The sequence below is a fragment of the Anomalospiza imberbis genome, chromosome 5, assembly GCF_031753505.1.
Source record: "Anomalospiza imberbis isolate Cuckoo-Finch-1a 21T00152 chromosome 5, ASM3175350v1, whole genome shotgun sequence".
In the NCBI taxonomy this organism is placed as follows: domain Eukaryota; kingdom Metazoa; phylum Chordata; class Aves; order Passeriformes; family Viduidae; genus Anomalospiza; species Anomalospiza imberbis.
The window spans coordinates 55860695-55887023 of NC_089685.1; the positions used below are offsets into that span (position 1 = coordinate 55860695).

Consider the following 26329-nt stretch of genomic DNA (forward strand, 5'->3'; position numbering starts at 1 on the left):
AAATGTGAAACTGGATCCTGACAGCACCATTAGATCTCAAAACTGACCCTCCTGCTTTCTGCTCGGCCTGCTCCAAAGAACAAGCTATTCCTGGAGTAGTTTTAAAAAATAAAGCCCAAGCAAGTGTTCTCATGTCCTCTCCACTTCCCAAAGCTAAGGCAAGCAGCTCGCTCAAGTGGCCCTCCCACACACATCACCCTCTGGGTCCTGGCACTTGCAAAGAACTCTGCCCTGGCCCCATGGGCTGGCCTGGCACCAAGCACGAGCAGAGCAGCAACCGCAGCGCGCAGCTCAGCACGCTCGAGCTACAATAAACCTGTCAGACTGTGCGAGACATGAATCATATGGACTGCCACAACAGCAACCCAGCGTGTGCTAAAGCAAGCAAGCAAACAAACAAACAAACAATCCTAAGACATCTCAAAACACAGATGTAGGTAAAAGGCACTCTCCTGAGGCTGCCAGTGAAGTTATACTACAAGGCTTCCTGGAAAAATATACTCTCTCCTGACTTGTGACAACTCAGAAATTCTTCAGCAGAGCTGTAGTAGGGGGCCACAGGAAAGCAGGACCAACAGGACTCACTGGTAAACTGGACCCTGACCAGGCAAATGCCTGGGTTTTCCAGGATGCTGGAAGTGAGAGAAAACACCTGTAGCAAAAGCTCATCGGTCACCGAGGGATGTGGCCGCAAAGGTTGCTCAGGGTCTTTTGGAAAACACATCTCCAAGTGCACTTAGTCAGCTGGAGGTGCTGCTTTTATCACACTGGCCAGGAAGTTATGCAGGAGAAACAAGAGCATCTTTTCCTGCTTAAAGCTTTCCTGTAATCCTTGGTACAGCCATGAAACTGAAGCATGGAAATAATGCTACAACTGCATCTGAGGGACTTGCATGCTGCCTCTGCCCTTCAGGGCAGCCTTGGCAGTGGATGACTGCTCCATCCATGCTTGTGGGCCATCAGGGCATACCATTTCATACCATGAACCTGTGACTACACTTTGGATGTACACGTATTTTTCACTTGTATCATTGCAATACAGTCAATGGGTATAGTGACCATTTCTCCATGCTGTTTTCCTCCCCGCTATTTCATGATCTTGAGGTGTCGCCTCTTAAGCCACAGTCCTCCAAACACTTGCAGACACCCCTCACCTTCCAACCACCAACTGCAAGGCTGTGAACCATAAGATGAATTAGGCAGACAAAAGCATGGGGGAAGGTTTATGGCCAGTCTGTTTGCTTTTCCTGGCAGATTCAGTCAGAGACTTCAGCTTTTCCAGGTGACAAGTGTCTTTCAAGACAGTGTCTGCATCACAAAATATTCTATAAAATCTTTATTTAACTGTTTCCCTAGGACTGCTGGCAAGACCCTCACACTACCGCCACATGTGCCTGTGTCTGAGTTTAAGCACATCAATTGTCTGCACTGACTTCATCAGGACAACTCACACACTGAAAGCCCACTACATGTGTAAACTTTAGCAAGAACAGTGCATTAACCATCTGTCCTTGGGTTTTGAAAGGGAATTTGTGGGGGCAAAAAAACAAAAAAACCTCCATAAAACTGTGGATACAATTCAGGTATCCAAGTGATGCATTAATCTAAATTAAACCCCTCTTCTGAACTCTCCCTTTTAGAAAACCAAGTTCTTCTCAACAAATGTATAATCTGTAGTTAACTGTTGTTAACTGATTTCAAAAGAAATCCTGTGGAAGGTGAAATTTCCAGTACCTGTGCCCACTCCACAAGCAGCACACTCAGAAAATCTACATTTGGTTTTCTTGCAGATTTTTCCTTCCCTTCCTTCTCCATGACTGGCAATATGCATAGAAAAACATTCTCTCTGCTCTTGACAGAGTGGCTGCTGCTGCTGCTGCTGCTGCTGCTGCACGTTCTCCACCTGGAGTGAAAATTCTCCATTGTCACGGCAGCCAACAGTGATGTCACAGACCGAGTATTGTGACTTCAGCTGGAAAAGCAGCAGCGGGAGCAGATGAACTCTGAAAACAAAGATATTGTTTTGGTGCAAACAGCCTTCACGGAAAAGAGGGGGGAAAAAAGAAGGAAGTATATATAAACATCTGACAATTACAGTTTTCTCAAAGAAGTATAAATATATGAAAAATAGAGTTCTCTCTAGGCAAAGATCTCAAAGGTCCAACTAAATACTGAAGGAATCGTCATTTTGTTTCTGTTCCATTAAGAAATTAGACCCTTTTAGCTTTTCTTTTCTTTTCTTTTCTTTTCTTTTCTTTTCTTTTCTTTTCTTTTCTTTTCTTTTCTCTTCTTTTCTTTTCTTTTCTTTTCTTTTCTTTTCTTTTCTTTTCTTTTCTTTTCTTTTCTTTTCTTTTCTTTTCTTTTCTTTTCTTACTTGTCTGGTCAAGTAGGAAACAAGTCAAAGGAAATAATGCACATGTTTCCAAATGTTTCATTAATCTACAGGCAACTTGCAAATACTGTTGTCTGTCTTGACAAATCTTTCTGAAAATTCACATGCAGAAGAAGGGGGAAATACTGGTAGGACTTCAGTCACCACCTTCTCAGGGGACATCACAAATAATAAGCAGTTCTCTCCCCAAAGTACCCTAATGATATCCTAGCTTTACAAAACATTATGCTTGAATATTTTTTGAAATATAAACTTTCCATGCACAGTCAAAATTAAAAAGAAATATGGGGCATTTTAGAGAGAAATTCCATGGGGAAAAGCAACTGTGAAATAGCCAAACATCAATTATGAAAACCACATCAAGAAGAAGCTCTTATGCACAGGCTGAAGGGTTTAGGGATTTCAAGAAAATGTGCATCCTAGTTTGACTCATAATGTAGGCAGAGAATGAGCAACTTTCCTCAACTTAAAAACAGCTCAGTGAGTATGTAACCCTTTAAAGTCACGGTATCTATACAACTTTCTTGTATCTCAGAGCTCCCAGCTGATGGCAATCTTTGCTCTCCATGCCCAACTCCTCCACAGGATTGGAATGACAGGCTTACTTCCATCCTAAATTAGTGCAGAAGAAACAGCCGATACTACTGTGGCATGGGCAAACTTCTGAGGTGTGCACCACAGGCACCCCAGAGCTTGCTCATTGGTGCCATTATCACTATCCCAACTGCAACCCTCCAACCAGAGCCTTCTCCTCCCCTGCTGCTGCCCATCATAACACTCAACAGCCTGTGGGCAGCACTGCTTCCTTCTACCTGAGCAGAGAACACAAATGGAAGGAAAGCAAAATGTAACAAAGTGAACAAAGGCAGAGAGATTTGGGGTTGATTCTGCCTTTGAGTCGGTCTGGATCATTTTCCCAAGCTTAAAAATTATGGTCTCATGAGTGTACCATTTGGGACTTCCACAGGGCAGGATCTGGGAGAGGGAGCAACCAGAACTGGGAGTACCCAGAGTAAAGTCAGGAAACGCCTTCTCACAAGACCCAAAGAAAAAGCAATGGCATGAACTTGTTCTTCCTTAAAATAACTTGCAAATCTGTTGGTTTGTGGCACTGCTGTTTAATGGTACAGAGCATTATTAGAGAAAAACAGCATAAACCAGACAGTTGTCATAAGGGAAACAAGATATCTCAGCTCTTCCTCCGACCCTGAACTTCTATATCAAGGATCACACTTGCTCCTACACGGAATGTCTGGATAGAAGGCTTCACCAATTTTCCTCTCTGATGACAAACGGCACCAAACGCTTTCCTGTCTCTTCTCCCAGGAGCAACAGTTGTTTATTGTTCCTCATTCCCATTCTGCATGCCCAAACAACTACACAGAAAACAGAGACAGGTGAAAGCAAGACCATTTAAATCTGCAAATCAAGAATGCAAGGCTTAGGAAAACTCAGCTTTATGGCTGCCTGTGCAACCTTCAACCCTCTTTCTTGCCTGTGCACCATGGCAGAGCTGTTAATCACATAATCACAGGCTATTTTTCCACAGGACCTTGGCCTCACCCAGTGCAGCAGGATCTGGGGTGCTCACCTGGTGAGCACCCAGTTGCTATTTAATCTTCTCACTGCTGTTGGAGGTGTGGCCCCAAGCCTCGTTTACAGCATACCTGCCACGCTCTGCTCTGCAGCCAGAATTAGTAATTTACTCATGGCCTTTCCAACAGTATGCATCATTAGAGTAACTGAATGTTTCACAAACATAAAGGAATGTATTTTCACACTGCCCTTACAAAGTAAGACACTGTATTATCTATACGTCATGGGCAGGGAAGTAAAGCACAGGGAGATTAATGTGAAAAGCTTCCACTAGTCTTAAATGCTCAATTAAAACTCTTAGGTACACGTCCTTCAGAGAGATGTTTTGCCAGTTGAGGTTGTGGTGACAATGATTTTTTTGGGCTGATGCTCTTGGAGATAGCATAAGTGGTATCCCTGACACTTATACCATTCAAATTCTACCGTGTTGTTAATGTGGAGGCTTGCTTTCTCATTTCTTTGTACATTTGTTATATTTAACATGCATCAAAAAATTCAAGAGAGGTATAAAAGAACTGTTTTCTAAATATGCATTCTGAGGCAGATAGCTGGGATGGAAAATTTCTGCCTGGACAGTTTAAGTTTAGTAAAGTTGTGAACAACTAAAAATGAAGGTCTTAAAATAGGGAAGCTGTTGGATGGCCTCAACGGCACGTCACTGCCATAACATACGCTTTTCTTTCTCTTCTTGGTTGTTGAAGAAACAGATGTTGCACTAACAGAATCAAGTCAAACTGAAATCCAAACTGTAACTTGAACTTTATTTTATATCCTGGCTCTGTTCAGATAAACAAGATCTGTTTATTTTTTAATTTAATGCACAACAAAGTCTTGTTAGTCAATTCCAAACAGGGACTTCTGCTTAGAGCATAAGCCCCACCTTTCCTCCTGTTCTCTCAGAAAGAGAAAGCAAGTGTCAGGCACTGCAGGCAGCACTGGTCATAAGCTGGATATAGGACAGGCAGATGGACAGTACTCAGAGGTAGTGAATCTTACACTGGTATAAACTGATCCTTCCCCTGATTATTTGCAGGGAGATTCACAAATTCCTATAAGAAAAAAAAAAAAAAAGCCCGTCTGAAAATTTCAGGCAGTGATTTTATCTCTGCCGACACCAGGAAAGAAAGACAGACAGACAAAAAGACAGACGGTGGGGGGGTGGGAATAATTCAACCAACTGCTGGTGCCAGCCTTCTTCAGAGCAATGAAGTAATTTTAGAGACACTTCTGTAGGAGCGTAAAATGCAGCCTTGCAACTGTGCACAGGACTCGGGACACACAGACACACACAGACACACAGACATAGACCCAGGACACTGGACAACAATGTGAGACAATGTGGGTGCTGGCAGAACTGGTTCCTCATTCACCTTGTGACAATGCAAGGACAACCCTAGGATAACTCCCTAGCTAACAATTCCTCTTTGCCACCCAAGCTGTATTCCTGGCAAATGGTGTTATGAACAGTTCCTTCCCTTGATACATACCATATCCACACGGAGAGGAACACAGACCCAATTTCTCTGTCCTGCACTGAAAACTCTCACTGTACATCCCTGCTTTTGAGCTAGTCATGTCTCCTGACTGCACTAACTTAGACTAATTTAGTATTTTTAATTACAGAGGGATTTACAGCACTGCACTACAGTACTCTCTTTTATTATACCCACTGTTTCTGCTGAATCTGGGTACACTCTACATACAAAGTTGCACATTAGACAAATTACACTGCACATTAAGTAAATCTCTCTCTAGAAATAGGATTAGATGGAGAGGCAAATCTTCCTCATTCCTAGTGCATAAATTAATATCTATAAAATCAATATAAAGAGCTCCATATCAATTTATGAAAAAAATAGTTTAAACATACTCCACAATTAAACAAATTTATATAGGTGATGCATTCTTCTTCTCCTATTTTGCTTAATAAATAAAACAGCTGGTCCAAGGAATCAGGTCAATCAGTGTCTGGAAAAAGCCCCATTAAAGCTGCTATATAACCTAGTTTCTCAAGCTGCATAAGGCATCCTAATATTGAAGAGGCAGAAGTCCATGCAGAGACAGCATGGATGGCTCAGCTTCTGGCCCTTCAGGGTTTTGGAGGATATTTATCACAGAAGACAGTAGTAAGTGAGGTATCTTGCAAAGATCTAAGGAGATAGGCTCTGAAGGACCACAATAAAGACAACAGGATGCATCCAGACCTGTACATAAAACAGAGCTAGAAGTCTTGGGCACCTAAATTTGGGTCATCCAACATAAGGAGATGGTAAAGGCCCAGATTTTCACATTTGTTCAGATCCCCTCAAAGCTAGCCTGGCCCTGCTGCCACAGTGGGTGATAACACCTCTTCTCAGGGCACTCCACAGCTACATGGTTCCATCCCTCCCATGTCACGTCGGAGGGCGAATCCGGCAGTGCCCACAGCTGTGGGCGTGTTTTGCAGGCACAGAGCCTATTCCAGTGCAGGCAAAAACCCCACAGCATCAGCCCTCCTCCTCCTACACAACACACAGCACACAAGATGCAATGCCCAGGCCCTCCTCGCCTCAGAGAACGTATATCCAATAGGTTTGAAAATATTTTGCAAAATATATCACAATCCACATCCTATAGAGATAAAAATGGAGCCAGAAGAAAGTGACTTGCCTAAGCTTTAAGAGCAAGGCAGCATCAGAACTGGGAAATGAAACCTTCTGGTCCACAAACCTAGGTTTTAGTTTCTTACATAAGGATTCTCTTTCCTCATTAAAAAACTAAAAATGGGAAAAGAGGAAGGAATATTCTGTAGACAGAATGAACTTTGCCCTCAGAGGACTAATGGCCTGATATACTTTTTCCCCTCCTCCATTTCCCCTGATAAAGTTACAGTAACTTCAAGGACTATCCTTCTTCCTTGGTCTGCTTTAACCTAGCGTGTCAGGTCAGCATCCTTTTCCCAACCACCTGAAGCCAGAGACCATCCTTCCAAGAGAGGAGATTACCTTCTTGCTTTCAGTCTCTCTGGACATCCTTGCAACATCCTGGACTGAGACTACTCTGCTTTCTGCATCGTGCTGAGGGACTCCAAAGTCCTACCCCCTCGTCCCAGCCCGTAGTACGTGGCAGCCCAAAAGGGTACCCGGGAGGTAAAACCAGGTTGTTCTCTATTAATTTTTCATTTCAAGGATGGCTCCAGGGAAAGGAGGGAGATATAGGTCAGAGACTTTGGGGGCTGATTAGTAACACTATACATCTTCCTTCCTTTTTTTTTTTTTTTTCTTCAATTCTTTTTTCTCTTCCAAATTCAGAAACAGGGTTTTCCCTCCGTGTTTCTCATTTACTCCTTGAGCATCATTGGCATTAGTCAGCAAACTCCTGCTATTTCCTCACAAGCCCCTGACACTTGCAGAGTGACTAACCCTCTCTGCACACACTTTGTTCTAATAGTTGCATCTGCTTTTATTTCCTCAAGAAAAATGGATCTCAGTGTTGCACACGCACAGTTCTCCCTGTGGTCACTGTAAGGGTGACAGGTCATTCCCTGTAAGCTCCTGCTGCCAGGAGGCTGTAAATGACACCATTTTTCATGCACAGAGCCGAAGAGCCAGGAGGTGATGGCAGAGCCTGCCTTCAGGTCACTTCATAACCCACCATCACAGTAGCAGTGTCCCTCAAACTGGGGAGAAGTTAGCTCCTGCTCCATGCACAGGCACGTGGAGAACACAATGGAGGAAGCCTGAAGTCACCTGGCTTCTCTTCGCAGCTCTGGTCTGTCAGGTGACACAGCCTTTGCATTAGCCTTTCCTTCCCAGGACCAGGAGTCTCTGCCCCCGTTACGGTACCTGGTGCCTGACATGATGTGCAGAAGACCTCAGCTGGGCTTCTGAGGCGCAAATACAGGGCGAGTGAAAACACAGCTCCTCATGACTCAAAGCCACCTCATCAGAGCATGACAGAAGGCTCCTCCTGGCCAGGTGGGCTTGCACAGGCTGCCCACCCACAGCCACGTTCACAGAAGACCTCGCATGCAGCTCATGCTCACGTAGGCATACCCACAGACCTGCCCACACTGTGCTCTCGGTGCTGTGCTCGAGCACACAGCAAGTTTGTTGTGTCCACCTATCCAGGGTGATGCCCAGAGCGCACAGACCACTCCTCCTTACGTCCAACATGCAAAGAGGACGTCTTGTCCCCAGGGCAAGGCCATGCCTTCAGGCGATGGCAGGTGCTACCTGCTGCCACCCACACAGGAACAATCCACATCCAGAGCAGAGCCCATCAATAGGCATCAGTGGGAAGGCTGGTGAACTTGGTGCTGGAGAAGTTTATTCCCCATTTAACCTTGACACCCTCACCCTGGCACCCACCCCGTTCCTGCCACCCTTACCTCCGTCCCCATTGTAGGAGAGACTTCTGCATTGCTGTGTAGGGAGGCATGAAAATAAACCACCGGCTCCAGTGCCACACTCCCTCCTGGCAGATCTGTTTCTCTCTTCTTAACTGTTTCCAAGTGCCTGGCTGTTTTATAATCCCCAGTGAGCATTCCCTTAACTCCTTCCTCACTGAGTCCTTCCACTCTCCCTCGCTCGTTCTCTTCTAAAAGGCAGAAAAATCCAACGCGAGGTAGGGGGTAGAGAAAGCAAAGGAGGGGGCCCTGAATCAAAGAGGGAACATCTGAATCAAACTGCACATATTAGTCATTTCCCCAGCCTTCTCTTACACAGACAGACTGACTCTCCTGTTAATGTACTTAGTTTTGTTTTTTTTTTTTTTCCCATGGACATTTGTGTACCTCAGAAACTTCTTTGCTAATCTCCTCCTGCTTTTTCATACCATGAGGTCATATACTCCTGCTAGTAGCATGACTTTAAATCACACAGCAGCTTGCCCTTTGAGGTCTGAAAAGAAATCACTGTCTTAGATCACAAGTAAATATGAGTTGATGGCTTCAAGCCCAGTGTCACCACCACCCCACTTATGCATATTGCGAAATTCAAGAAGAATCAAATGCAGGTATCTCTTCCCAGTGGAAAGGACTTAATCACTGCAGGGGCTGTGAGAGGGCTGTGTGGAGGAGCTCGGGCAGAGGAACACATGCTCCCTGTTTCCAAGACGTGGGGCTATGGGTGCTAAAGGCTGTGCACTGCGTGTGTGCTTGCACGTGTCAGTGAGTGAAGACGTGGGGCAGGGAGTCACTTGGCCTGAGATATTTTGGGAGACACGCAGGTCATGGCTACACTTGGCCACAACGTAGTGCGGGTCACTGTGTGCCAGGGTGTGGGGTAGGAAAAGTGCAGCAACCCAGCAGCTTTGTATTTCATAACCACGACTGCGTGCAAAACGACGTCACAGAACGCTCCCGTGTTTACGCTGCTCCTGTGAGCCCATGAATAAAGAGGACGGAGGAAAAAAGCATTGGCTTTCATGTGTCCCCTCTCAGGTGGGAACATGACACCTGTAGCTGGCTGCTACTCTTCCTCAGAGCCTATGGCTGCTTCTTCCAGCATCTTGAGGTTACCCCTGACAGCTTCCACTCAAAAGTTTACCAAGGTATCTTTTTCCCTGACAGAATGAGCTATTCTGTCACACAAGGCTAGGCCGCAGGGCTTTTAAAATCAGTTCTGCTGATGTTCAAAGGGAGCAGCTTGCTGTGCAGAGGAGTGGTAGAGTTAATAGCAGTAGGATCAGCACAAGCTCTTACCCTGCCATCTGCCTTCAGCTCAGCCAGGCTTTCTGCTGAACAGCCAATGTGGGCTGGGGCCACTGGAGTGAGCAGCAACTCACTGACATGAAAGACTGCCAGGGTTAGTTGATTAGGAATAAGATTACGAGCACAGGAATCCTATATAGTTCTGGTACTGACTCAGTTCAAGGATTTCATGGGGATATTTAAGCCGAGTTTTCCAAAGAAGTCTTTCATTTTGCGCAGGTGGGTGTTTGTATTACAGCTTAAAAAAGCCCCATGAATTGATGACTCCAGAAAGAGGGGTCATCTCTGAAACTGCTATGCTTTCTTCTTTGGTCACCCCCAATAGAAAACAGGGATAAATGGCACTTAACTGTCTCACTCCCCTGTAATGTTTAAGTCCTTTGCACTTACAGAGCTCTGGAGGAAACACAGGAAAGCCCACTGGAATGGTCAGGGATGCCTCTCACAACTGTGGGTCACAGATTCCCTCTTGTTCTGCCTTGTGGACTTCTTTAAAGTGCTGGCCACTGCCAGCAGGCCCTGACAAAGGCTGCTCAGCTCTGCTCCTGCACATTCAGATTGACAGCTGCCTCAAGAGTTCTCTTTCTTTTTTAATAATAGAAGAGTCACTTAAGGCTTGTGGATGACCTGAAAGTACCAACTCCTGACCCACTACCGAAGTCTGAACCTTCCAGTGAAACCATGAAGAGCATGGCTTGGTCCCCTTGAGGGATGGTGAGGGCAAAACAGTTCTGTAGACCCATAACGAAATACTGAGATCCCCTCTGATGTCGTATCATTCTGCAGTAATACCCTACAGCAATTTAAAGGACTGCTGTAGCTGATCTCCAAACACAGGAGGAGACAGCTGGAGGGAGCAGCAAAAGGGTGCTGGTCTGGAAGGAAGATGGGGGATCTGGGATGAGTGAGGGCACAACCTGCCTGATCTGAAAGTGAAAAGAACAGAGAGGCCCCTCCTTTCACAGATGGAGGGAGGAAAAAAGCAAGATGAGCAAAAAGCCTGGACTTAATCATGAAAAACAATAGCTCATCGTTTATTTTCATATCCTCTCACTAATGCTGGCATAATGCTAACAGTGGAATTCTTATGGCATGCATGTCATGCCTGCAAATACCAAGTGAATTACTTCTCAGTGAGGCTATGGGCCATGGCACTGAGCAGCACATTCGTTACAAACTATTGGATGATGAACGACAGTTCCCAAATTCCTCCTTCACAATGCTACTTGCATTAGTTGTAATTTAATGAGTGAGAGAGAGAGAGAGAGAGAGAGAGAAAGTTTTGGCTCAAACCACAGAAATAATACTGCCTGCTGCTGCTTCCCACTGGGTCTTGTATTAACTCACACCACCTCCACCTCCTACTTCTCTACCTCTTCCCTTTTCACACCTATCCTCAGGTGCTAAAAGTCGTGTCATGAAACCCATCAGCATGGCAAGAGAGCATGCAGAAGCCCCCAAGCACACGCATTCCTTCTGTCTAAAAGGTGGGAGAAGACACAAACCTCTCCCTCTGCCAACAGTCACGGCAGGCTGGGGTGGTTCCTACAGCAGCCAGTCTCTGTGTAGACAGACTCTTCTTTGGTTCTTTCCACCAACTCCCCTTTGGTTCTTTCCTCCCAGGGAGCCAGTGCAGCTGAAAGACACCGAGCTGGCAGTTCTGGAAACAGAGCATGAAGCACACAGTGCATGACCTGTGTTGGTGCAGAGCTCCCACCACACACCCTTGCCAGCATGGTCCTTGTGCCTTCCCAGAGGGAACCACAGCAGGGTAGCCCAGCCTCATCCTCACCTTGCAGGCTGTCTTAGCTAGTTTGTTGCTCTTTTAAACAATTTTGAGATCTGGTAAGCAGCCAGTAAATGTGAACAAAACCTCTGCTAGGGGATAAGGCCTTCAGCAGTATAAATGTGCCATCACTGGTGACCACCAGCAAGGCCAGCAATCACTGCCATGCTGCCTCCTCCTGAACTCTTGGGTAGATCTGTACCTCCAACTTCTTCGGGGCATAAATCAAGCCACTTTTCTTCACTCCTTGGACCTTGACACAAAAGGGAGAGCCACAGCAGCAGGGGCATCTTGCAGATTTCTGCCCTGGAAGGAGCCTGACTGGCCAGTGTCACCTCCCACTCTTGTGGCAGCCCTGCGACAGAGCCTGTACCCCTTCACTTGACAGGACATTTATCCATCAAATGGCCCTGCACATAAGGTTCACACCTGAAACAAGACACACCGTGTGGGGTCTCATATGCTGGGCCAGAAGAAAGCTAAGAGATCTGATCTGAGCAGCAGACTTACAAGTGACTGCAAATATCACTACTACTCTCCTGGCGTATCCAGTCTCTTCAGTGTTTCCCACTGACAGAGCCTAAATGACAACCATCCACGGATTCCTACCCAGTGCAGCATCCAGAATACTCCTTATCCCTTCTGTGCCAAGTGTAATTTAAAAGCCCCCCTCGCACATTTTGCAGTGTTTTGAAAAAAACAAATCCAAACAAAATTTACATGTTTCTGAAACACAGGCATAAGCAGGGGAAGAGAAAATGCCCTTAAGGATTGGAACCAAATGTGTTTGTGCAAATGAGACCCAAGATTTACAGTTACCTTCCAGCTTCCAGCAAGTGCTACAGTCTTAGCCTTGACTTAAAAACAATCTGTTTTCTTGTAAAGTGATATTTTCTCTGGTGTACTGGCCAAAGTCCCACAGCCCTGGCTGGGAGAGGAGGGTGGACACTATGTCACAGGACACTCCCAGGGACATGTGCAGACACAGATCTGTATGGACACACAGATGCACATTTGTGCTTCCCAGCAATACAGCAGGCACCATGCTGGGGGCCACCACCTTTAGGAATTATATGGACACAGATTTGCCCCTTGTCAAAATCCCCCTCCAAGCCCACATGTAGCATTGCACATTCCATGGCTTTCTTAAAAATATGTCTGTGCTTTGAGCAGTGACCAAACGCTGAAATAAATGAAGACATGCCTTGCTGAAATGATCCTAAGTGAAAGCAACAATACTTGGCACAAATAAATAAACAAGCACCACAGCTACAAATCAAAAAGGATGAAACAGTGAGCCTCATCAGCCTGCTGTAACTGACCTTGTGCTGGGCATCTCACCCAGTCCAGCAGCCTGGGGAGCCATGCATCCCTCCAAGGGGGACCAGGTAGAAGGGGTCCCTTTGCAGACAGCAAGTGTGGGGAGAAGGGGACACAAGCATGAGAGGGAAGTGGGGGTCTCCTGTGACAGAGGACCACCACAATGGCTATGTGGCCTTAAGGAGCCTGGCACAGGGGTGCTGTTACCTGCTACCAGCCTGCAAAGAGAAGCAGTGACCAGGCTGGAGTGATGAAAAGCAGTTATCAGGGGCAGAACTATAGGGATGAACATACCTAGACAGATGGAGACCTGCTGGACTGCCAGAACAGGCCAGTTACTGCAACAGCTTCTTTGGGCATACAGTACAAGCCACAGCAGTCAGAACTGCCAGCCATGGTTTATCACATTTACAATTTAAAACCCAACCAAATCCAACACTTCTGCTGGAACCAAGTTCAGCTGAAGGTTCCTGGCCCAGCTGGGAAGGCAGAGGCTGTCCTGTCCCTTAGTTTCTCTCCTGATAAGCTGTTGTGGCTCAGGAAGGGTGAAGCTCAGACACAGCATTCAGTGTCACACTTCAGCTCCCCTTAAGCCTTCAAATTAGGGCTTACACGGGGCTTAAGTGCAGCCTGGCCCAACACAGGGTTGGATTTCACAGCTCTCATGTGCTGCTGGGTTGCCACTTCCCACTGAAAAGGAGATGAGTGCCCTGCAGGCAGCCTGGCAGGCAGTCCATCCCCCCAGATAGCCTGAGCAGGAGGGGATGGGGAGCACCTGATCCCCCCAGCCCTTCCCATGTCCCTGGAGAGTAAAACAGGAGGATGAGACCACCAGGACAGGCTTCTGCTTCCTTTGCCTCAGCTAGCCAAATAACTCCCAATATCCATCTTTTCAGCAAGCATTTTGTGGTAACCACAGAGTATTTTACCTCTGTGATCAAGCCTGTGCTCTTCTTCCTCCACATCTCTGCTGCACCTCACGGCTCACCCTGAGCCCCAGGGTGACCACAGAGTCCCCACCCTTCCAGCCCATGGGCTGGGATGTCTGACATGCAGCATTGAGTTCCCACGTGAAGTCAGCATGTTCTCGATACACGGCACGCTATGTCCTTGGCCATGAACACCTCAGGTGTGCTGGTCACCTTCCAGCAAGGACAGCTGAATATGACAGGGCTGGGGAGGGGGTGGCACGGGGGAAGAAGCTGCCAGGAACAGGAGAAAGGACACAAAACACACCAGGAGAATAAGAGCCCCTTCCCCTTCACAAGCCCTGCAATAAGAAGAAGGCAAGAAGGGCAGGAATACCAAACACAACAAAACCCAAATGAAAAGCTATGACCTGCAACTTGCTCCAGTGATGCCATGTAACAACTGTGGCTACAAAACAGGCTTCCTAGCTCACCATCAGTGCTGCCACAAGCATCTGTTTTATTGTACATGGTATGAAAAGCATCAGGCATCCCCACCTGAAATCATGCCCTCTCCTGCCATTCACTCACATCCCATCTTCTTTTTCCCTCGCACTTTATTTTCTACAGGCAGCAGCTTTTTGGCAGGAGTCTCTGTGTCTGTTTGTAACAGGGCATGGCAAGGGAAGGCAGACGTCTCCTTGTAAAGCATCCTCTTCCTGAAACCCCTTCAACCCTTCCTGGCTGAGAGGAAATGCAAGGATTGGTAATGACTCAAGTGCTCCTCCGGGAAACAACAGTGATTTTAGAGGAACATGAAATAACTTTTAAGCCAAGCCTAGTCCTGAAGAGGGGAACTCCACACTCTGTATCTTGAGTTCAGGGTTGAGCATGGATAAAGCCAGGATTCAGATGCCTACCGGCAAAGATACTGGAAAAGATACAATTCCTTTATTGAAGTAGTCTCACCTACATTAGATACATTGTAAGTGATACAGTAAACACATCTGAAGGGATACAGATTCCCCAGGGGATACTGTATTTGCATACAGACCCCAGTTACATCCCACCACTGGCTAAAGTCTCAAATAACTGAGGATACAGAGACCCATTAGCAGAGCTGAAGACATATCCAAGAACTGGTCCAGTTGGGCCACCAAAACCTGGCACCGGGAGAAGATGCATGAAAGATGCCTGCCATGCAGCTGTTTTGGATCAGGATAGAGATGAGCTGATGGATGTGGATTACAGATCATTCTCCATCAGAATGTCTTGAATGATATTTTTCTCAAGCTTGGATTTCTAGTAACCCTTTTGTTCAGCCTGAAAAGTCACACTGTTTGAAAAAAAATCTCTTCCTGCCTTTTAAAGGCAGAGTGGCAGTGTCCCCTCCTGAACACACCGTGATTTACAGTCTTCCACACTCACACTGGCAACACAAGCCCTTACGCAGAGACTGCAGACAGCACTCCTGCCAACACATACACTGCCACAGCATCGCTCCACATAAACACCCTGCATTCACCTTGTTTATATTTTCCTCTGCACAGGCTGTGACAGCTCATAAACACACACAAAGCCTAATTTATATTTATAATAAATCTCCCTTCTTCATTCACTGCAGTGGAAAAGAGCCCTGCTACAAATATAATTTGTTAGAAAAATGGTGTAACAGTACTGAGTAGAATCAGCCCTTGCTGTCTTCTGTAGATAAGGGGGATGAAGCCACACCAAACACATGTGTACACTCCTACAGGTGCCTACAAACATGGAAGGAGTCCCACATACACACACATACACACAGACATTCTTCCACCTGTGCTCACGCACACACTGCTCAATAACAGCACCTGCTGTCCCTTCTGACTCGCACGTGCTTCAGGCAGCACAGGCAGCACAGACTTTTGCAAGGTGCACTTTCATTACACAGGTGCTCACAGCCTCAGATAAGTGACAGGAAAACGAGACTGCAAGAGAAGTACTGTCATCATCAATGGGATATGCTTGTGTCTGGGTCTCACATGTCCCTTCCAGGTGGTGCAGCTATTTTAAAATGGGGGTTGCAACCTGTTTCTTACCTCCACTTGCTAAATACACACATATTTTGCTATTGAAAGAATGAAGAGCGGGAATTAGGAGGGAAGGCAGATTTCTGGTGGTGCCACTGATTGTGTTAGAAGAGATGAAGAATTTTTTTTATTGTACTCATTAAAATATGTGATCCCCAGTTTCTTTGTAGACTTGGAGGATTTATGAGGTCTTGGGTTTCTCCATGCTATCCACAAACTGGCTCTAGCCAAGAGCTGTCTTTTTGTTTTAATTTGGTTTCAGAGAAAAGGTTGTGATCTCTCTTCTCTCCACAAAGGACCTTGTTGCCACTTCCCTAGCTTCCATGACCCTGAGGCCTGATTGTGGCAGTGTGTTTCCCACAGGACAACGCTGTCAGCCTGTTCTGAAGCTGGGCCTAGAGTGCTGTGCGGGTGCTTGCAGGGGGAGCACACCCAACCAGTCCTCTATGGTCTCTACTGGCTCCCAATAAGCTTCCATTAAGGTGACCTAACTATTAATTCCTGCCAAGGCCTTGTGTGCTCACATGCCTTCTGTACAGCTCTAACTCCTGATGGCCTTGCAGAGTTTGAGTGACTCAGGCAATTCATGTGATCTGCCACCTTCTCTCCATCCTGGCAACACTAAGCTCAACCAAAACCTTCACTGTGCATCACCACCAAGCACACCAGCAGCCTGCCCAGCTACCAGAAAGTTCCTGTGCATTGACATGTTGGGAGCTGGAGGATGGGCATCACTTCATCCCAGCACTGCTCCGCTGCTGACCCAGGGCTCATTGTGCGGTGAATTCCCGTAACAGAGAGAGCACCATTACACAGTGCCCCAGCTGGATTGCCAAGGTAAGCTGACACATCACTGGCACTGCTGTGCTCACATCCCTCCACTTCCCTCCTCCCTGGAGCACCACATTGCCTCAACGTGGGATCAATTCTGTTTGTCAGTGTTAAGGAGCTCAAGTGTGTCACCAGAGATTTTCAAGTTAGAGATGACTCTACTCCAGGTATTTTAAAGACTAGTAATGTCTATTTAACTCCTGAGAAATTCTGCCACAAAAGGAAGATTAAAGGTTGCACACACACACGGAGCTATGAGGATATCAAAGATGGTTTTCTTGGAAGTTTTTCTCCAGCTTTTGAAGTCAAACATCTAAATAGGAAAGTAGCAATGATGACTGGAAATTACCACTATTTGGAGGTAAACCAGAGACCTGTTGAAAATCCTTGCCAATCTATGTGGAATTTGTCAACACTAAATGCTGCCTAGGAGAAAATAAAATGCCATGTATTTTAGCTGGACATTCTTCTCCTCCAGCCTATTATTTAAGCAAACAGCCTTCCTGCCATCACACATATGCAGCAACATGGGCACTCACCCTTCTGCAATCCTGCTGCTGTCAGCTCCTGACAGAGGGATAGCCCAAAGCCATGGAAGAGCAAGGCAGATGGTCAAAAACCAGCCCACAACCCATCCTGGCACAGCTCTTCCACAAATACCACTGTGAAAAGCTAACCCTGGGATGAGGCTCAGACTACTCTCTGGGCAGGCTGAAGCAGTCTAGAGATCACAGTCCCCCTAATATCCTTCTGGGTACTTGTCCCTCTTCTCCCCATGCCAGCTCTGGCTGATTTGAGCACCTGTCACATCCCTTCTCAAATACAGCTGTGTGCTCTGTGGGGCAATGCCATGTTGCAGTTGTCCACCTTTTGGAAAATCTGCAGCACAGAGATCCTTGACTTTGGATCCCAGCTGCTAGTGGCTATGAATAATTGGTAATTAAAGTAAAAGTGAAGCCATACCAGGGGATTGTTGTGCCTCTAAGTTTTCTCCAGACTACTCTCAGGAGACACAGGAGAGCTACCAGAGGTAAAAAAAAAAAAAATCTCAGCCTACTAGGTTTACATAGAGGCCATCAAAAATATGCGTCTGTATTGTTCTGACCTCCAGATATTTTTTCCTTCACATTTTCCTAACCTTTAAAAGGCATGTAAGATAAACAGAGAAGAAGCTAGGCAGACAACATCCTTGGAAGAGATGTAGGAATATAATCAAGCCCTCAGACACACGCACACAAACACCATAATTTATCTCTTCCTCCTCCTGTTTGATATTATCCTCTGTTCTAGTATCATAATCTGTTGCTATGGAAACAGTTATGATGTCACTACAAGAGGTTTATAGATGCCTTGAACAGGAAGGAAAGGTACAAGATGACGGGAGAGGAAAAAAAAAACACCTAGAAACAGCTGCTGAGCAGGAGATGTTCCAGGAATGGTAAGTGTTAACGAGGAAAAGATAAATACATCGACGTGCTGGAGTTGTTGCAGACAAGAGCAGAACATAAACCGCACTTTAAAAATAAAGAATGCTTACAAATTTTGCCTACAAGTAAAAATATTCTGAGCAAGCTAAAGGACCTTCCTGAAAAAAAACAAACTTTCTTTGAAATGTTCAGCAAGTTTTCTGGGACTGGATATTCTCTGAGTATTGCTGCTAGGGTCTAAGTCTCCACCAAGCCTCTTCATCATCTGCTGTAACATTCCCTCCTGAAGTATAACACCCCATCAATGCAGCTAATAGTTAGGGAGCTTGCTGGCTATCCCCCATCCTGTGTATGCCTCTACAACCTGTAACTACAAAAAAACCTCATGTCCTCAAGCAAAAGTAAACAGAACCATAAAATTCCTTAGGCTGAAAATGACCTCTAAGATCAATGAGACCAACAGTTAACCAAATACTGCCAAGTGCACAACCGTGTCCCCTAGAATCACATCTTTATGTCTTTTAAATACCTCCAGAGATTTTTAAATACCATCACTTCCCTGGGCAGCCTGTTCCAGTGCTTGACAAACCCTCTCCATAAGGAAATTTTTCATAACATCCAATCTATACTTCCCATGGAACAACTTGAGGCTGTTTTCTCTTGTCATTTGTTACCTGTGGAAAGAAGCTGTCCCCCACCTCATTACAACCTCCTCTCAGCTGGTGGTAGAGAAAGATAAAGTCTCCCCTGAGCCTCCTTTTCCGCATGCTAAACAAACCCATCACCCTCAGCTGCTCCTCCTAAGTCTTGTGCACAAGATCCTTCAGCAACTTTGTTGTCCTTCTCTGACACACACCAGCACTTCAACGTCTTTCTTGTAGTGCTCCTGTGCCTTTAAGATTTGTTTCTTGGAGAACATCCAGCCTTCCCAGACTCCTTTGTCCCTCAGGTCTGTCCCAAGGGACCCTATCAATCTGTCTCCTAAACAGGCCAGAGTCTGCCCTGTTCAGAAGTCCAAGGCAGCCCTTCTGCCGAGCCCCTTCCTCACTTCTTGTGCATTGAAAACCAACCACTGTACCCAAAGCGGCCTCCAAACACCACATCACCCACAAGTCCTTCTCTGTTCACGTAACACAGGCCCAGCAGGGAGCCTTCCTTTGGTGGCTCACTCACCAGCTGTGTCAGGAAGTTATCTGCCACACACTCCAGGAGCCTCCTAGACTGTTTCCTCTCTGCTGCTTCCTCTCTGTGCAAAGACATACTGAATCCACTGGATCACATCCAGTAGCAAATAAACAACCTGACCCCAAACGATATGCAGAAAAAGAGCTTTTTTCTTCTTGCTCTCTTCACCCAAGAGAAAGACCATAACCTTACAGACTCACTGCCGAACAAAGTGACACACCTGACATGCTCCTAGAGAGAACAGTGTGTTGAGCCTCACATGCTTGAGATGTGCCCAGCATCCAGGCCATGCACATCCATGTGCAGGAGGATGCACATGAGGTTCTCACCCATGAGCTCAGGCGCTGATGACTGGGTCTCCATGCTCGTAACTTTTTTTGGCCACCCTGACTGATGGTGAGAATAGAGCAGACATGATGACAGAGAGGGTGCAGCAGTCACATATGTCCTTAAAGACATCATGTGCAGGCTGAGGGAAAGTTCAACATGAATTTGCCTGATGGGGAGGAGGAAGGAGGATGGCACATCAAATTTGTCCTGCATAGACACCCTTGTCATGGGAAGAGCAATGGCAGAGGAGAAACCACAAGGATCTCAGAACAATGCAAAGTGCTGGTGTTTCAGATAATCTCTGTCCCATCAGAGTTTCCTGAGCATGGTGAGCGGGATCAGAGATTTTGAGTGAATGCCACAGCATCAGTCTTGCCTCTGGTGTCAGCTCCAGATGGGGAATCCCCAGACAGACTCTCTGTTCAGCCTGTGAATATTAGGATATAGGTAGTGTCTCCTGTCCTTGCTCACTTTCTCTTCCAAAGATATTAGAGACAACTGCAGGGGAAAAAAACTGGGAGAGACTGAAGTCAGTAAGGGCAACTGCAGAAACAGTCCAAGATGGGATTTTCAGCATTTTGTTGAATTTTCCGTTCCTGCCAGCCTTGGCTGTGACAGCCTCAGCCCCTGAAGATCTCAGGGATCATTTCCCTCTATTCTGTTACAGTCACTTGCCCTCATCTTTGGTCCCCACATCTCTCTCCTCCTGTTCCTGACCTACTGACTTATTCCTCCTCAATCTTCAGCCCACCCTTTCCTTTCCCAGAGGAACCTGTATCACAAATGTTGTGGAAAACCCACACATCGTGATTTCCTCTCCTGAAGGTGTCCTGCCATTCTGTATAATGCACCCTCCTGTGTCTGCATCTGTATGAAATGCAAAACCTTTGGGGTGGTAACTATCTACCCCTTCATGTCAGTGTCATGCCTAGTACAGTAAGGTTCTGCTTTTGCTTGGCACAGCAAATATAAATGTTATTAGGAACACCTTAAAATCACCAAAGGAGAGTAAAAGAATAGGCATGAAAACAATGCCAAGTGTGTGTTTTCCAGTTTCTTTTATATTTTGTGGACAAGGTTCTCTTTCTGGTTTATATGAAACCATTCCTTCTCTTCTGTACTTTATATTTGGGACTGCAGAATCGACAACAAAGCATACATCGGTGAAGAAACAGAGATTGTGCTTTTTAAATTGGCAGATGACATCAAGCAGGATTGCAAAATCGGGGGAATTAGATAATTCAAAACAATCATGAAAAGTTGAAGGGTACAGGATGATATTCAAATGGGATACATCAAAAATCTCACACACTTAGGCAGGAAAGTCTACAGTCTCCACACATACAGGACAGAAAATGGCTCATGAGGCATCAGACTTCTTGGATGGGATCTGTGTGCCACAGCACATCACAAGCTGCATAGAGATGAACAATGATATGATGCAGAAGTTAAACCAAATAGGAGCACTGACTGTAACAGACACAAAGGAACACTTCTGCTCTCCTTGGCCAGCACAGGACCCAAATACAGCACTGTGGTCTAGCAGTGCCATTCAAGAGAGAGATGGACCAGCAGAAGGGAGCACAGCGAACCAGGAGAATGGTCAGCGCTGAAGGGGAAAAGATACAAGAGAAAGAGCTGAAGAATGTGTTCAAGATATGATTTAGCCTAAGGAACACAAAGGAGAGACATGACAAAGACAAAGGAAGAGTTTTCCAACACCCACAGTTAAAAGGACAATGAATCAGAGCAAGCAAAGCACAGAGGAGTTACAGAGGGGGTAAAATCTTTTCAGTGACAAAGCAAAGGGCAACGATGACAGCCTGGATGTGCTGTGGACTGCCCATACATGGGGAATATGCTGGGCAAGCCTGTTAAAGAACATGCTGGACACGTTCAGTTGATATTCTGCTTTAAAACATTCAGTTGATATTCTGCTTTAAAACACTTTTAAAAATCTTTCCTTTGCCCATTTCCTATGATTTAAATGATTTTGGTGAGAGGTAAGTTTCTTTAGCATTTCAGCATAGCCCAGAACCCAACCTGTCAAGCCCTCAGGACCAAAGAAGATGTTAGCCTGCAGGGTTCTGCCAGGTAACACCATTGTTCCAGGTCTTGCTAGCACCTTTGTGGATTAAAATCTATAAAGAACAGAGAAGGCAGCTGCCCTTCATGGTTTCCCAAGTATGTCTGGCAAACACCAATGCCTTGTGGGATAACCTTTCCCACTTTTCAGGGAAGGAGCTGTATGTGACTGCTCTTGCTTTGTCCTTCCAGAGAAAGATGTCAGCACAGGCCCTGGAAGGTGAGCAGGATAGAGAACAACATGTAAATAGAGTGAGCTTCAGCTTCTCCAAATATATGTCCCATTCAGTGGTGATGCTGAAGACAACCAAGGGAGCAAACTATGGCATCCTTCACCCAGCATAAAACTCCCTCTCCCTCCAGAACATGATACTGAGAGGCTAATGCTCATCACATAGAGACTGTGCTTCCCCTTGCGTAGCTCCCTGGGTTTCAGTGACACTGTTGCTGATCTGTATCATAATCTCAGGATTCTGGAGCAGCTCAGGAGCAGCCCAAGGGGTTCACTTCTTGAAGATGCTTCTCTTCCTCTGGCTATTCTGCACATGTCCTGTGAGTAAGCAAAAGACTGTTCTTTGGCATCATTCTGTCAATGACCTGATCAGAGAGCCACTCTTTAAATAGCACCTTGAACATAAACAGCATGGTATAAATTCACACGATTACAGCTCATTGTTATTTCCATGCAATAAACAAATCCTAATGGCACAGACAGCTTTTTAATTTAGTCCCGACTGTGGATTTTCTCAGGTACTTGGAGATGTGGAAATGCCTTTGCCGGCCTACGGAGACAGAGGCTGCTCCTACACTCACGTGCGTGGGCAAGTCTTAGTAGAAGTGATTTTGCCATCAAAATTACTGATTCTGCAGTCTACCTGAATTCAGGAGTGGTCCCAAAATAGAGGCACTTGTGCTTTCCTGAGGATGGACCTCAGTTTGCCGATATGGCCAAATGAGGGATTAATCAGGGGTGCTCCATGGTGTAAATGAGGGGTAGCAGTAACATGCCTCTACTCTTCCTGCATGACAAACAAATTGTGAAATGCCATGTGTGGAGTGAAATTATCATCCATGTTTATTTTCAAAAGAAAAGGTGAATTCTGTATTGCTAGAGGAAATAGTTTCAAAAGAGAAGGCTTCCAGTTAATTACCTTGGTCTACATTAGGGTATGTAAAACAGCTCAAGAAACAACCTTTTTGCTAAACAATGTTTAATTCCCACTTCTTGTTATCGACCAGCTATCCTTCCAAAAGTAAGAGAAAGACCTATAAATAATATTTCACATTCAGAGGGCAGAGATTTCCTAGTAAGGGTGAGGAAACAACCTCATTTTATAAATGGTGTGATTAAGCTATAGAGGCCATGAGTCAGAAAGGCACTTCAGCATGTGGCCAGCTTTAAAGACATAAACAATCCTAATGAAGTCAGCAGCATCGTCTGTGAGCTTAAATTTAGGCACAGACCTGAAAATATCTTCTTAAATTGGGATCAGAGAGGAAAAGCATTGAGCCTTAAAAAAAAAAACCCAGCAAACCAGTCTTAGCTTACCTGTTCACTACAGACACGGGGATGGGGACACCATAACAGCTGTAAGCCCACAACTGAATACCTTTGCAAACTCTTCTTAGGGGTCTTGCCCATGGGCAGCACTATCACAACTGCCTTGAGTCCTGCAGCTGGAAGAAGCCATCTCATCTGCCTCATACTGGTGTCTTAGCCTGGTCTGAGCAGAAGGTGACTGCACTTCCCTTGACCTCAACATCTGGCAGGACAGCTCTAATACCATCACCGGGGACCCACTTGGTGAGGTCCACAATCAAGACAGGGATTTATTTCCCAGCCCAGGTCACCAATCCTGTCATTATTTGACTTCCCAACTGTCCTCCTGACCAAATATTCACATACTTTTATGCACTACTGCTGTGATGTGGCCAAAATCGGGCCTTATTCATTTAGCCACCCAAGTCCATTATCTATCTCCAAATACACAGCCTAACTTCCCAGGGCTAAGCTAAGTTCTAAAGCCTTACAGGCAGCAAGGAGGTCTCTAGGCTGTTCCCCATCAGTAGAAGAACCTACACTGAACATCGGGCACAGGCAACTCATCCCATTTGGATGGAACCAAATCCAGTGGTCTCAAAGCACCATGCAAAACTGGGCAGTAAATAACAACCGCTGAGCAAATGGGGAAACCTAGTGATGGACAAATGAAAATTATTTCACTTCCTAGGCCAGCTGAGGTGTCCAGCTGAAGACAACTGGGTCTTCCCCACCTGTTACAGCCACGAAGAGGAAGGCACTGCAGAGAGTGCAAGGGCTGATGACTGTGGTGAGTAACTGAGCTTGCCGCTTTGCTCACCACAGCCCCTAGACCCAGCAATGATCTTTCTCCTTCTGAAAATAAAACAGCATTTTTCACCCATTACATAGCAAACTTGTTTAATCACTAGATACAGCAGTATGATAAGAACAATAATTTTAACTGGAGGGGGCTTCCTGTTATCCTGGCTATAGCCATATCCTGAGCAACCAAAAACTTAAGCTTCTAGTCCCAGCACTGACATAGCTTAAGTTCTGGTTATTATTTCATAAACAGGAAGCATCTCTGAGTTATCATCTCCCGGCATGAACTTTGGGGTAAAGACCTTTACTCTGCCTCACTGGGGCCACCTCCCTGATGAGCAAGTTTTGTGTGCTTTGGTGAGATTTGAGGATGAATTCAAAACCCAGCAGGGCTGGCCTGTTTCCAGCATTAAAATGGATCTGATCCACAACGAGTACAGGGTCAGATTTTCCGGCTTTCCCAGCCCCACGTGTGACAAGGATAGCATGCAGGCAGGTCCCTGCCTGTGCTCAGCTCTAGCAGCCGCACCGGTGGCGAGGTGCAATTTACAAATATTACCCAGATTAATTCCATGAGCCACCCACATAGAAAACTACCGATGTGGCTGCTAAAAATACACCCTGAATTGCAACAAAGTTGTCAAGAATAAGTAAGAAGCTAAGTGAAGAGGAACAAAACCAAAACAGAGGTAATCACTGTTTAGAAAATAAAGGTTAATACATATAAATACCTCTCTTTACACAATTGTGAAGGATGCCAGCTACGAGACACCAAGGAAATTGCTGTACACACCCTTCCTAGCAAAAATCCACCCACAGCCTGTGATGTCTGGCAGACCCCCCTCTTAAATTGGGGTCTGCCCTGGACCACAGAGCCTGGCTCTGTTCTCTGCACAGTAGGAAATGTCACAAAGTGAGTGCACAGGTGAGAGTAATATTGCCTAGAGGAGGGTCCAGAGAACCGGATTTTTGCCTGGCTTAAGCCATTCACCTCCTCTAAAGACAGTACAGCCACTCCTGATGAAGTCACATCTCTGGTGCTCAGAAGAATGGAAGCCACTAGTTTGCCCCATGTCTGGAGCAGAGGCCATGCAGGATTACACCTGATGAGGTCTGCTTTGAGACTCAACTAATTTCCTTGTACAGCTCACAAACAAAACTAAAAACCAGGTCAAACATTGTGCAGCAGTGTTACTTCTGTTTTGTTTCACTTGTTATATTTTTATATCCTTCATTTTACTGCTAAGCTCTCCACCACCCAGGAAAAAAAACAACACCAAAAAAAAAAAAAACCAAAAAAAAACACCAAAAAAAACCAAACAAACAAAAAAAAAAAAAAAAAAAAGATGAGGAGAAACCCAGGAGAGAAGACAAGAGCAAAACCTCCAAATTATTTAAAACAAATGGGAAAATTCTCCTGGCACAGTGTGTGTGGGAGAGGATTTCACACCAGATAGTCACTTATTTATCATGCCTCGCCTATTAATATCAGGTGAGGCACCATTCTGCTTCCCAGAAATGGTATTTAAGCCAGATGCGCTGCACAAGCACACACCACCCTCACCTGCACGTCAAGAATGCTGGGTGACTTTCTGCGTGTGCTCTATGTTACCACTCACTTAAATTTCTACTGGAACCACTTCATAAGGCCTTTGAGGTGTCACATTTCCTCCCAGGGTACGTTTTCTGTCAAAGAGCCTATGTTCTGAAATCGGTACGGCGGGGATACGGTTTCACCTCCCCTCGCCTGCCTTGCGGTGGTGGCGGTGGGCGTGCATGTGTGCCACCCGAGACCGCTCGGCCAAGGGCAGGAGCAGAGCTGTGCCTGCCCGTCGCAGTGCTGATCCGAGCCCTCGGCTCCTGTGCTCTCCTCAGTGGCCTGGCTCTACCTGATGCTCCAGAGGAGGGCTACAGACCGAACTGGTTATGCACATAACGTGAAGCTCGCAGGGGAGGATGGCAGTCCTTGCCTCCCTCCAAGGAGGAAATTACATCCCCTGCGATAAGTAAGTTTTTATCTATGCACCGCGATATTGCAGGGAATTCTAAGGACCTCTCATGGCAACTAGGAGACGAAAAACAATCATTAACCCCTCCTCCACCTCCCTCGAAGCCATTCAGCAGCAATTTAACCCGCAAGCATACCGCAACATAACAGAGATAAAACAATTCCTATCAGCCTTTACGCTATCTCTGGCTCCTGCCATTTAGGATATTCACCTATTTTGAGGCTTAAGGCATGCTGAAGAGCCTGGCCGCAGACCCCTTCGTATCTGCTGCGGGGAATTTGTTTCTACGGGTCACTTTCAGGGTATTTTTTTTCCATCTGCTCTCTTTTTCCAGTCAGGCAGAAGCAGGGGCGCC

At 45.9% G+C, this 26329-nt stretch overlaps 1 protein-coding gene and 1 long non-coding RNA gene across 7 annotated transcripts in view; one reads left to right on the forward strand and one right to left on the reverse strand.

The window, feature by feature from the left end:
- HIPK2 (homeodomain interacting protein kinase 2) overlaps positions 1 to 26329 on the reverse strand; it is a 132421-nt gene that overhangs the window by 103464 nt on the left and 2628 nt on the right. For 2 of the 6 annotated variants that reach the window (XM_068190937.1, XM_068190936.1), the window contains exon 1: positions 1735 to 1868. The exons of 2 other annotated variants lie outside the window; for them this stretch is intronic. In XM_068190937.1, the coding sequence (XP_068047038.1) occupies positions 1735 to 1831 (97 nt within the window). In that variant the 5' untranslated portion in view covers positions 1832 to 1868. Of the gene's footprint in view, positions 1 to 1734; positions 1878 to 8357; positions 8638 to 26329 lie in introns of those variants that run through there. 2 more of the 6 variants (XM_068190940.1, XM_068190939.1) reach the window with 2 other exon arrangements.
- On the forward strand, positions 21469 to 24183 carry LOC137474395 (uncharacterized). The gene is made up of 2 exons (XR_010999334.1): positions 21469 to 21841; positions 23853 to 24183. It is a non-coding gene; the product is annotated as an uncharacterized lncRNA (long non-coding RNA).